The sequence below is a fragment of the Rhinolophus ferrumequinum genome, chromosome 28, assembly GCF_004115265.2.
Source record: "Rhinolophus ferrumequinum isolate MPI-CBG mRhiFer1 chromosome 28, mRhiFer1_v1.p, whole genome shotgun sequence".
Classification (NCBI taxonomy): Eukaryota; Metazoa; Chordata; class Mammalia; order Chiroptera; family Rhinolophidae; genus Rhinolophus; species Rhinolophus ferrumequinum.
This window is the reverse complement of record NC_046311.1, coordinates 13,511,039-13,524,276: the sequence shown is the minus strand read 5'-3', so window position 1 is coordinate 13,524,276 and position 13,238 is coordinate 13,511,039. Positions and strand designations below refer to the sequence as shown.

The 13,238-nt window shown below is 44.9% G+C and overlaps 1 protein-coding gene across 1 annotated transcript in view; it reads right to left on the bottom strand.

The window, feature by feature from the left end:
• Window positions 1-13,238, bottom strand: part of ENTREP2 (endosomal transmembrane epsin interactor 2) — a 253,708-nt gene that overhangs the window by 122,629 nt on the left and 117,841 nt on the right. Inside the window, exon 2 of the mRNA XM_033100323.1 lies at window positions 12,749-12,805. Coding sequence (XP_032956214.1) covers window positions 12,749-12,805 — 57 coding nt within the window. The remainder of the gene's footprint in view (window positions 1-12,748; window positions 12,806-13,238) is intronic.

The following is a 13,238-nucleotide window of genomic DNA, read 5'->3' as shown; positions in this document are numbered from 1 at the left end:
GGCTTTCCATAGTGCACATCTATTAATCACATCACTGGGGGAAAAACATCAAGACTTGTGTTTGGTAACAATACCACACATGTAAGAACGGCAGACAATTTCTTTCTTCCTCCTGAAGTCAACTGGCAAATAATCAGTACAAATGATCTTAAAAACTGCTATTAGTCATTAGATCATATTGCCTACATAGTGCTATCTTCAATCAATTTCCATTTTTCTATCAGTTGTTGAACCGCACAGCAAAACAATCAAATTTGAAACCTTTGCATCTTCCTTGCATTCCTAATCAGAATTTTTATATTTTAATAAAAATTGAAATCTATAACAATTTGATTCGATGCACATAAAAATCAGGGTAAAATATGGATGTTCCAATATTACCATTACTTATTGTACAGCATAAAGGTATTCAGGGATCAAAGATAAGGCCATGAGTAATATTCTTCATTAAAAGGGGTGGGACATTTGAAAGAAAATCTGATAACTAATAGCTTATAAGTTATAATTTTTTAAAGCTGGGTAAGTATAGACAGCATACTCAGAATAGCATATTAAATTCACTTTCAATTAGTATGGTTCAGCATCTCAGCATTTTAGTCTTATGATTTGTATGCTTGTTAATACTTTTTAAATTAACTGTGCCACGGACAGACAGATCACATACTTCTCCACCATAATAATCTTTCTAATGCCATAGCTTTATAACAGTAATTGCCTTCTTTCTGAAAGAACATGCATTTTGAATCTAGGCACACTTCATTTATTACTTTTCTTATAATAGAGCTACCTCGGCGTAGTAGACTTCTTTCTTAATGACTTTTTTTCTATTAGGAGAACACACAGGCTGCAGGGCAAAGGAAGTCCTTTAGAAAGGGAGGCATTTCCGTGAGGCAGGAACCTCTAAGGTGGACAGCAGACAATCCCTGTCAAGAACAGACCATGCAGGAGAGTCTCCATTCCCTGTGAACTTGAGATGCTTTGGACATAGCTTTATAAACAGAAGGCTATGAAATCTGCAAGACTCATCATGAACACCGCGAGTTAAATTGCCAACATAGCAAGACATACATTAAGCATGTCACCGGCCCCTGCACCAGTCTCAGGGAGGAGTCAGCGGAAACTCCCCCTGGTGCCCTACAGCCAACCAGAACACTTTGCTGAAGCCATGTGGGCCAGGACACACAAGTTCCTCGTGCACTGAGACCATAAGTATCAGGTGATTAGGTCTGTGTTGGGGCAAAAGGAGACCATATGGCCCCTTGGGGTCAAAGAGTTAGTTACTGAAAACACCAGGACGCACTCCTAAGAAGCTACTGCCTGGACAGGCCGGCTGCCTGGGACAGTCACCCATCTCCTGGTGCTGGCCGTGCTCGAGCTCAGGCTGAGGACAACTCTGGGAGCGAGAGAAGATTCCGGAAGCAGCTGGGGGCTCAGCCACCGCCATCCCTTTCTCCCCAAAAGTTTCTACACTTGGATTTAGTCCTGGACTCTTGGGCCTTGTACTTGCTTCCTGGATTTTGCTTCTGTTGTTCTGCTGGCTGGCGAGGATTACAGCCTCCATTCCCCCTGCCCAGAGTCGGCCCCTCCACTCTGGAGGCGGACTCCCATTCCACTGTCAGACATAGTCAGGCTCTGCCCACTTCAACCCCAGTGGAACCAGCGGAGCACAGTGAAGAGCAGATGGATCTGGATTTCTCTATCCAAGCTTTACTACCATAGTGACCGTGGCCAGTTACACATCGCTTTGTAAGGGGTCTGTTCCTCAGTTGTAACGGCAAACATTGCTGTGAGCTGCCGTGCAAAGGCAGGCATCGTCTTCCTTCCATCTTGCTAAATAAAAATCACAATACAACTCACCTCTTGATTTATTAAGTTCTGACCTGCAACCATCTCCTCTTATTATCTCATATGACTGTGTTAACACTGTATTGCTATTTGTATTTTTCTAACTCATACTATTTCCTCATCTAGATTATAATCTTCTCAAAAGCCCAGAGTGACACACTCAAAGCTCATCTGCTGAAGTGCACCAGGAAACATGCAAGCAACAGGCAAATGCTTCTCTTCTGGAAACATCCTTAAGCTCTGCTCATGCCCACAAGTGGAGACACTAAGTGGTTTATCACAATCAAGAAATGTATCAGGGTCGGGGCGGGGTCTAGCTACACGCAACTCGCTTCATGGCACGTTAACCATGGATTACAAGTAAACCACTCGAGCCGTGTATTGATTGACAGATACAAGAAAGAGTCCGGGGCTCCATCCAGAGGCCCAGGCTGGGACATCTGCAGCACGGTGTCTGGGTGTCAGGAGGCTCCTGGTGTTTAGGAGGCTCCCAAGCTCCTAAAAATGGCCCCACGTCCTCAGCGCTGTTCCAGCAGACCTCGCTGCCTGCTTGGGGACAGTCTCTTGCCCAGACTGGGTTATGGGAACAATTCACTTTCTCTGAGAAGATTCTCATCGCCATTCAGAAGCAACCAGAGAGAAAAAGCCTGTTTCAATTGTTTCCAGGTGCAATTCAAAAGGCTGCATTTAATTCATTACGCTTTTAAGCACAGGGCTACCTCATTAGGTCTCTTTGTCCACCTGGTTTTTAATCTTGCTCTCTAACCTCATTTTCTCCTGTAAAAAGTAAATTTTGTTGTGTTTTCAATTTAAAATGGGCCTGATGGATCAAAAGAAAAGAACTGACACTCAGAAGTAAAGTGATTCAAGCAAATGTAAGTGACTGTCAGGTTTTCGTAAAAACGGGTATTTTATCAACGTCCATTTTTAATTTCACTTGGCCTTGAGTGGCTTCCTTGTGCTAGGATTTAATTAGTTGGTTTCGGTAGGATGAAATTTTAATACTGTGAGTAAACTGAAAGACAAGTGCATCGGTCTGTTTTCATACACAAGATAGGGGGTTTTAGAAACTTAAGCTGCTTTCCTCGCAGAGAAAAATTCTGCCTTGTTTCAAGAACCTGTGAATATCCTATTTTCTTCTCCTCTTCAGCATGTGACGAATGGAGTCTTCGTCTTCCACGTGATCAAGTAAAATACATGCTCTTGATGAGAGGTCATGACCCTGACTGTAAGAAACCCCCAAAGTGGATTTATAACGAATTTTCTGAATAAATAATGACGCCAAATACATTTACATTAAATATGTTAACCTTAACTCACCTACTTTTTTCAATAGCGTATTAAAGTTATATTTGAGCTCAATTCATGGGCTTCAAAGAAAGCCCTACAGGCTTTCTACGACCCATATTAAAGGTTAAAGTGACTTAGACATTTTTTCCCCCACAAAATATGGCCAAATATATGAATCTGTAGGGAGACTGGGACTGAATTTCTGATGAGCACAGCACAGCAGGAAACACTTCTTTCTACTAGCACAAAAATTCGGAGACACTTTTAAAGAGAAGTTAATATATGCAGCATAAGATTTTAAGCTTCCTTACTTTTGAAAATGATCAGCATAGCAACGGAGAGGAAAAAAACAAAAAACAACCCTAATCCAGGCTGAAGTTCATCACACAGTTCCAATTCCTTGGCGTCTGCATGTTTCATTAAATACTGCAGTTGAGCAAAACAAAAATAACAGAATCTAAGTGGAATGGAAAGGCAATCAAGGCTATTTTTTTCATTAGTTTTCTGTAGGTTTCCAATAAACATGACACTGTGATAAGACTCAGTCATTTATACTTAAGTATACACACATAGGGCTGGTTTCTCTAAACTGGGGAGCACGTCTGAGACGCTTGCTCCCACCACTCCTGGGACAGCTTCGGTGATTGAGCCCCAGCGGACTGGAATGTTCTAGCAGGGCCTAGAACTGTGGGACAGCCAATCATGGCTCTTGGTGCCACATGCTTGGGTTCACCAGAGCTAGAATGCTCCCTGCAGCCTAAGAACTACCCAGATGCCTGCCGGGATGAATAGAAAATGATGGAAGTCCTCCCCTTTTGAGAAAAGAAAACAGAAAACTTCTTCCTCTAGTTGGCAGCTTCTAATGAAAAAGGAAACCATGAAATGTAACGAATTGGACACAAAAAGTATGTGATTTAGTCTTATGCTGTGCTGCACAGTCAGATGGTCTGAGCTTGGAAGGGAGCTGAATCTATGCCCAGCAAGCGAAAGAAAACGGGTTTTTTATTGTTCGACTGAAAGGTCTCCGGTGAGCTGAGGCAGAGTGGCACAGTGACTACGGGAGGCGCGTGCGGCGCCAGGCGGCCTGGGCCGGCATCCTGCCCACCATGTACCCCACACGCCCGTCCTGTGCCTTGGTCCCTCCATCAGGTGGGGTGACAGAGGCGCCCCACAAGGCTGTCATGAGAACTAAGTGTTGAGAATATTTGAAAAGGGCCGGGCGTGCCGTGTGTCATGCACCACATCCGTGCTTATCAGCAGGAAAGCTCAACGGAAACGACAGACTGGATGCAGAGCCCTAGTTTTCGCAGGGCCCAGGAGGTTCTGATCGCAGGCGGGATGCAGAAACACCGGCCTACAGGTGAAGCAAGCGCATGGGCTCTGAAACACACTGCCCGGCTTTACACCTGAGCTCTGCCCCGTACCAGCTGCCAAACCTCGGGCATGGCTCAACTGGCATCGTATAACAGAATGGTGCTTGGAAGAGTGTCCGGAACGTGAATAGCGGTCAGTGAACGTCGGCAGTGCCTGTTGTCATCGTCACTGCTGTCATCATCACCTGTCCAAGCACAGGCACAGTTTGAGGTATCTCTGAGCCTTCACAATGGACACTGCAGCGGGGTGGTGGGGGGAGCAGAGAGGATTTGCAGCTTTGCCAGGTGGATGCACCCTGCACCCTGGGCCTGCCTCATCTCCCAGGAAGCCTGGAACAGATCCCGCCAGGTGACACGGGCCTCACCTTTCCCAGATCCCAAAGATGGCCTTCACATTCCTGCAAAACCTATGAGGACGGGGTAGGGAGCAAGGGGAAGCACGGGCTGCTATACCCCACCCCACCCCGCAAAAAAAGCATAAGCACAAGTCCCCAGCCAACCAACCACACCAGCTACCTCCACTCACCAACACGGTCCTTCCTGTGTAAAGATGAACAGAATCAGCAAGGATGGGCTGACATTTGAGGAAAACAAGTCTCATCAATAAGGACCTACAGGAGTCAAGAGACCAACTGACCTGCAAGGGGGAGGTGAGAACACAGGGGAGTGAGGAAACCTAGTAAGCAAAGTTCTAATTAGTATCCTTGGGGGAGGCTGCAACCATAACATGAGCGCGTCATAAGCTGTGAACACACTGCTGCGAAAAAGAAGCAATTAGGGAATGGGGAGCTGTTCCAAAACAACGTGGCTGTCTGTCAAAATGAAAAGTTCAACAGGAGGGTCAAATGGTAGAATGGGTATGTCTAAGGCCTAAATTACTTATCTAGAAAATAAAACAGTCTATCCAAGAAAGTAGAAAAAAGAGAAGGTAAATATTAGAAAATGTTAAGAATTCTACAGTATCGATTTCTCTGTCTACAGCAGGTAGAATATCTTTCTACCTACTTCTGATAGGATAAACTCAAGAAGGCAAAGAAAAATGAGAAGAGAGAGAATCAAAAACTTAATGGAAAAAATTTCCCCAGAAAATTTATCTTGAAGATCCAACGGACAAATAATTAGGTCTAGTATAAGAGTTCACTGTGGTGTATCATAACCAGATATAAGATCAAGACCCAATATCTTCCAGAAATTATAACAGAAAATATATTTTCATCTCTCAATATCATAGATATTATTTGTCCAGAAATTAATCTGTAAAGCCAATGTCATCGCAATCAAAATCAATATAGTTTTCAGTATAGAACTTTACAAACTGATTCTAAAATTTACGGAAGATAAAAAGGCACAGAATTAGCCAAGAAGATGATGATAAAAATAAAACAGTGACTTATTATAAAGCTAGACTAATTAAAATATTGTAGTATTGGCTTAGAAATGGACCAACAGATTCATGAAATGGAGTAGAGTTTAATAAACAGACCCATGTCCATAGCAGTGGGAAGGCAGAGAACACACCAAATGTGAGGAGAAATATTGAACACTCAAAAAATGGTGCTGGAGAAATGGCTGTCCATTTGAAAAAGATAAAGTTAGAGCCTTACTTCAGACCATATATAAAGATAAGTTTTGAATCAATTACCTAAACATAAAAAGCAAAACGATAAATGTTTTAGAAATACACAGGAAAATAATTTCAGAATTATGGGACAAGAGAGATCTTTTAAAATAGGAAAGAAATCCTAGAAGCCATATAAAAATCCAAACAGAGTTTTCAAGCTAAAAAGCTGACAATATTGTATATAAGAATTTACTTCATTAGAAATTCAATAACAAACAGCAGATTGGGGTCAAATATTAGCTGCTTAAAGCAGAAAAGAACTACAACATGAAGAAATCCTACAAATCAGTGAAACACAGTCTCACAGAAAAATAGACAAAAATGTAAACAAGCCATTTACAGAAGAAATTCAAATGGGTAATGAAATCTTGCTATCTGTTTTCTTTCTGTCTCATTTTTTCTTTATTCTTTTCCTTTTTATCTGCCGTCTTTGGGATCAATTGGGTATTTCTCATGACTTCATTTTATTTCTTTTGTTGGCTTATTAACCAACTCTTTATTTTTTATTTTAGTGGTTGCCGTAGGGTTTAGAGCATATTTCTTTAACTTATCAGTTGACCTACAAGTGATATACTTCTTCAAATATGTATTAATAACCTTACATTGCATACTTCCATCTCCTCACTTTTATACGATTTTTCCCCATACAATTTACTTATACATATGTTATAAACCTCACAATCTACTGATGTATTTTCTTCATATTTCCTGTTCTTTGTGCACATTGAGCTTCTTACATCTGTGAATTTGTTTTTATAACAATTTTGAAAAAACATTTGGGTATTATTTCCTCAAAGCATTTTCTTTTTATCGATCCCCACTCCTTCAGGGACTCTCCTTCCACATATATTAGGCTTCCTGAAATTTTTCCAAACAGATAATGAATGCTCTTGTAATTTTTACACATTCTGTGTTCTACTCTTCAGATAATTTCTAATGCAATGTCTTTGAGTTCACTGACCTTTTTTTCTCTCTTATCTATCTTGCTTTTAATCTCATCCAGTGAATCTCTTCCCTCTTACGTTGTAGTTTTCATCACTAGAAGTTCAACTGGCTCTTTTTTATAACTTCCTACGTAACCTTTTGAACATCTGGAATACTGTATAATACTATTTCTAAGTCCTGGTCTGCTATTTCTAACGTCTGGGTGGGTTTCCAGTCAGTTTCAACGGGTTCATTTCTCTCATCGTTTGGGGTTGCAGTCCCTGTTCCTTGGTGTGCCTAGTAATCTTCTGTTGCATGCCAGACATCGTGTACATTATCTTCTTGGGGGCCGGGTGTTTCTGTTGTCCTACGAACACTCTTGAACTTTGTTCCGGGACACAGTTAAATTACTTGGAAATGGTTTGATTCTTTTGGATCTTCCTTTTAAGATTTTTCAGGCAGGACTGGAGCAACATGTAGTCTGGGGCTACTTATTGCCCATTTTCGAGGCAAGAGTCTTCTGAGTATTGTACTCGCCGCCCCAGTGAGTCATGAGACTTTCCAATCTGGATGGTGACAGAGCCCTGCTTTTGTTCCTGGCACTGTTTCCTCTGACCCTTTCAGTGGTTCTTTCCTGGCCTCAGACAGTTTCCGTGCATGGAAGAGCTGATCAGTATCAGTGAATACTCACAGGCGATCCTCTACAGATCTCCAAACTCTCTCTGTGTAAGTCTCTCCTTTCTGGCACTTTATCCTGTAAACTCTAGCCACCTTGGAATCCCCAGACCTCACCTTGGTCTCCTTCACTCAGGGGGTGTTCCTGGCTCTGCCCAGGTTCCCCCTACCTGGGCTGCAGCCCAGAAACTTTCTCATAGCTGTAGGCTGGGCAATCTTAGGACTTAAAGGTAAAGAAGACCAAGGTAAAAGGAATACATAGTTGAATCCAGCCAGTTTTATTGCTATGGGCCCACTAAACAGAGATTATGGCATTTAGTGTTTTAGCTGGAGGAGTTAGGAGGGACTCTCATCGTTTGTTTGGTTGAAGGTGGGCTACGCGAACGTGGGCTACCCTAAGTGAAGCTGAAACACCAGACTTTCCTGGAATAGCACAGAGAAAGGGATCAAAAGGTTAGGGAGACTGGAATGATAGCGTGCATTGATCAGGTAAGACCTGCTCGCCCATCCTGGAGGAGGCAGAGGACACACCTTTCACCAGAACTCTGAGAAATAAACCTGTGAGGGGGTCCCAGCATCCTTGCAGAGCCCTGTGGTGGCTCTTCTCTATAGATCAGACATTACAGTGGGAATGTCTGTGCTGCCATTGAACTAGGATCCCTAAATGCAATGAGGACAATGGGATCCCAGGAGAGCAGGGGCTTAGTGGCAGCACGTAGTCCCCAAAGACCAGCAGGGTGTGGCTGCTGTGATTGACAGTGGGGCCAAAGCAGTGAGTGGAAGCCTCTGACTCACAGGGATGTTTGGGGTTGGCTTACAGACATTCTGCTTTTTTCACTGTACCCTGACTGATACATATTCCTACTTGGGTTGATAAAAATCACCAATAAAAGTAAACTGCTACCTGAGTAAACCAAAAAGCCAGACTCCTCAAACACTGTAACGTAAAAGGCAAACAGTACTAAATACATCGCTGGATCTATGTGGTACTCGTAATACTACAGGTTAGCGGTTTTAAAAATAGATTTAAGTTGCTTAAAAAAAAACTGTACTAAATAAATTGTAATTTGTTACTTACAAAAATAAACTCCGAAATTTTTCAAACCCCACAGTTATCAGTCTCTCCATAGTATTAATTATTACAGATAATCTAACGGCAAGCTTGACGCTACTTCACTCAAGTTTTCTTTTTAAGTTATATTACCTGTGATTATGCATGAGACTATTTCCATTATTGATATACAAACAATCACAGATGTTTCACTGAATCTTTCAAAAAGTTATCTAATCACAGCTATATCATCTGATTCCTCGTTGGCATTCAGCATGATGTAGGACTTTTATAGTATAAAGTAAGGAAGACAATTATCTCAATCACAGGGGATACTTAGCACATATGAAAAAAAAAAGACCACAGTACTGTGAAAACATAGATTCTTCTCTGACACAGCTACCGTGTTTCCCCCAAAATAAGACCTAGCCGGACAATCAGCTCTAATGTGTCTTTTGGAGCAAAAATTAATATAAGATCCAGTCTTGTTTTACTATAATATAAGACTGGTCTTTAATATAATATAAAATAATATAAAATAAAATAATACTCGGTCTTATTTTACTGTAATATATGATGGGTATAATAAATATAATATAATATAATATAATATAATATAATATAATATAATATAATATATAATACTGGGTCTTATATTAGTTTTTGCTCCAAAAGACACCCTACAGCTGATTGTCCGACTAGGTCTTATTTTCCGGGAAACATGCTATCACTAGTTTTCAGCGTCTGGAAAGGGCTCGTGATGCGCCCCAGCCTGCAAAGAGCGGCTTCCTTCCCCAGCCTCATCACGCAGCCTCCCCCTGCCACCCCATTCTCTAGTAGCAGAGGCTTCTCTCTAGCACGTCGGTCACTCTGGGCGAGAGGTTTACACCCCTCCTTCACCTCACTCTGTCTTACAGGCTCCAAGTGATGAAAAGGAAGGCGACGCAGCAGAGGCTGGGACCTGCCCAAGCTCGCCAGCCCTTCGGAGGGAAGACATGGCTGCCCACAGACCAATGGGAGCACCAGAACCCCGCCACCAGCATGGGCCACTCAGTCCCGTCCTCATCCAGACACTCCTGCAGGGCTGGGAGAAGAGACAGAGACAGAGACAGAGACAGAGATAGAGAAAAGAGGGAGGAGAGAAGAGGGGAGAAGAGGAGAAGAGAAGAGAGGAGAGGAGAGACAAGGGGAGGGGAGGAGAGGAGAAAAGGGAAGAAAGAAGGAGGGAGAGGAAGAGAGAGGGAGAGGGAGACAGAGAGAGACAGAGAGAGAGAGAGAGAGAGAGAAGGAGAGGGCAAGGGAGAGGGAGACGGAGAGGAAGGTTGGCATGGGGGAAACCTCAGTCTTTTTTCTCTTAAGTCCTTCACCTGATTGGGTGAGGCCCACCCACCTTATGGCGTGTCACCTGCTTTACTCAGTCTACTGATTTAAACGTAAATTTCACCTAAAAAATACCGTCTCATCAACATCTAAACTAGCGTTTGACTGAGTATTTGGGTACCGTGGCCTAGCCAAGGTGACATATAGAAGTCACCATCACAACAGAGTTCTAGAAATAGGACAAAAAACGTTCTATCCAGAATGTACCAACATCCGATCGGTTATGGTTTCCTGGAGAACCTTAACACATCTTTATATTGTGGATTTTCCTCCCATCTGTTGTGAATAAAAATATGTTTTACTCCCCTAAAAACAAAGCTGAATCCATATCGATCGTCATGGTTCAGAGAGTGCGTTTTGCTAAATGAATCAAAAGGTTGTGTTTTGGTCAATGCACCCAGGACAATGTTCTTGGGTGCATTGACCAAATATATCCAAATGCAGGGTAGAGAAAGCAGCTCTCCACCAGAATTCCTGCCCTCCCCTCCCCGCCACAGTGTGGAGCTGGATCAGGGAAATGCCTGCTCAGGGAGGGACTACCTTTTCCAGCCTCATTCCAACTATAATAGATGGGGCCCCGTGACAAGTTTCCCCAGTGGTTTGACATGCAAGCGATGAATGTCACTTTCAGGCCAAGGAAATGAAAAGGCAATGTTCCTTCTCCTTTCTCTTTCCCCTTTCACTGAAGGGCCTGGGGAATATAGGGCCCCAGAGGGAAACAACCAGGGCTTCTGAGTCACCTGTGGAGAGCAGGGGCCCACAGCCTTGAATGCCCACCCTGGACGGGAGCAAGAAGCAAATCTGTGTTGTGTGAAGCCACCGAAAGTCTTGGGTCTGTTACAGCAGCAAGTGTTACCCTAACTAATCCCCTCACCTCCCTATGTAAGGGAAGTAGTCAGCCAAGCTAGGGAAACCCCTTCTTCTCTACCTGCCACTTGGGAAGTGGGAGGTAAACGCTGACTGCTGCCCAGAGAGCAGCTGGTCCCACACCAGTCGACAGCGGCTCGTGATGGACACACTGAAAGCTCTGCTGTCGCAGCTCCAGCTGGTGCCATGTCGCCCCTCCTAGAGTGAGACACGGAGACCCCACCCCACTGCTGGTTTCCTCAGGCACGCTGAGCCATGTCCACAAGGAGTCCTTGCTCATCCCTGTCAGCTGCAAGCTGCTTTCATCCTTCACAGTGACATGCCAGCCCCATGAGAAGCTTCGTCCTGGGGCCGGCGGGGGCAGGCAGGAGTGAGTGGCTGGGTGACAGCGTCATTCCTCCCTGGTCCCGTCCACCCATCCACCCAAAGGAGGCTGGCTTTGCTTCTGTTTGGTGGCCAGTGTCAGAGGGCTTCCCCTGTCTGCACCATGAGGGTGGGTGGCGAGTCCTGAGGCAGGTTGTCCCCGGTTCCCGAAAGACACTCAGCACGGTCAAAGGGCACCAGGCCCCCAGCATCTCCCTCTGCACACGTCAGCTTCTTGATAACGCTCCCTGGGATTTGCTTTAAAACAACCCAGCAAGGGGCTTAGGGATGAAGCCAGACGAGCTGGTTAGTATTGGTTGAAATGGGTGGGTGGTACACAGGGGCTCGTTGTACTCGTTTCTCTACTTTTGTGCATGTTTGAAATTTTCTATATAAAACACGTTTTTTAAAAAGGAAATTCCTCATTTACGCTGACTCAGTTCAGACAAACCCACTGAATTTATGCCCCTCCTGTCTTCCCGGTATCTTTCCAGGGTGTCATGGTTACTCTCATGAAGGAGGCGGTGATTACGACAAACGGGTTTGCGTTCTTTTCCATTTCCGTTAATACCTAATGCATGTCGTCTCCAAGGCAGATCACTTAGAGATGTTAAATAATTGATTACCACAAGAGAAGAAAAAGGCCACGCCGTATTTTCATTATCCATCAAAACCGGGAAAACCTCTTCCTCTAGTCCGGAAACGGACACATAAATATATGAATGCATGCGCCGGGAAGAGCACGCGCCCAAATCGATACACCCAGATCTGTTCGAAGTGCCTTTGGGAAAAGAGCAACCAGCATCCTTTGTCCATCTCGCGTGTGGCCCGCTCTCCACCGCAGGATGCCAGGGCAGTGTGACAAACGGGGGCCCCTTCTCCACTCCTCTACGCCGTAAGTATCCGCCTTCTGCCCTCGCCGTTTCCCTTTCTCCAAAGCACACAAACAGCCATAACGTCTGAGCTCTGCGAAACCACGTCTGGTTCGTGGGATCACACAGAAGCACACGTGCGTGCACGAACGTGTGGGTACGTCTAGAGAAAACGCCTGCATCTCCACTCACTAAAATGTCTTTGTCCGAGGCATGTCCTCCTAGGAGGGGACCGACAGGGACAGCAGAAAGAGGAGGGCGCATGCGGATGCTGGCGGACACCCGAGCGCTCGCGGAAGAGGAACAGGGAAGACGTACAGGGGTTGTTCCTTACGACGCATCAGCCGCGAGCGCCCCCACTTTTAGAAAGGTCTGTTTCCCCTTCCAGCGAAGAGGCCAGATCTCTTCGCCCTCACCTTGAAAGCGCTCAGGCCTCTGCAGGCAGAGCCCTGTTCCAAGGCCCCCGGCGAGAGCAGGTGCGACTTACCACGAGGGAGAAGGGCCTCTTCCAGGAGACGACGCCAATGAGTCCTGACAGCAGCACCTGGAAAGACAATCGGTGCGGGAAGGTGAGGCGCGTGGAACCTTTAATGAACAATTAAAACAGTATCAGTCGTTACACACACATACACACACACACACACACACACACACACACACACACACACACAGAGCTACAATGACGTGCATCTTCCATCCAGGCTATGAGCCCACAGCCACTCTGACCCCTCCGTCGGGACCCTCAGGCCACCAGGCCGCCTGAGAGGGGCCGGCAGGTGGGCCTAAGAGCGAATGGACTGTGACAGCACCCCCACCCACCACGTGCTTATTCCTCTGTGGTCCTGTAAGCTACTTGCCTGTGTGATTTAAAAATCACCGAGAGGGCTGCAAACACTACTTTGGAGAAGAGCGCAGATAACCCCACAGGCATGGCACCCCGCCACGGGCCTTCTCCACTGGGCTCTGGGCGTGGGGAC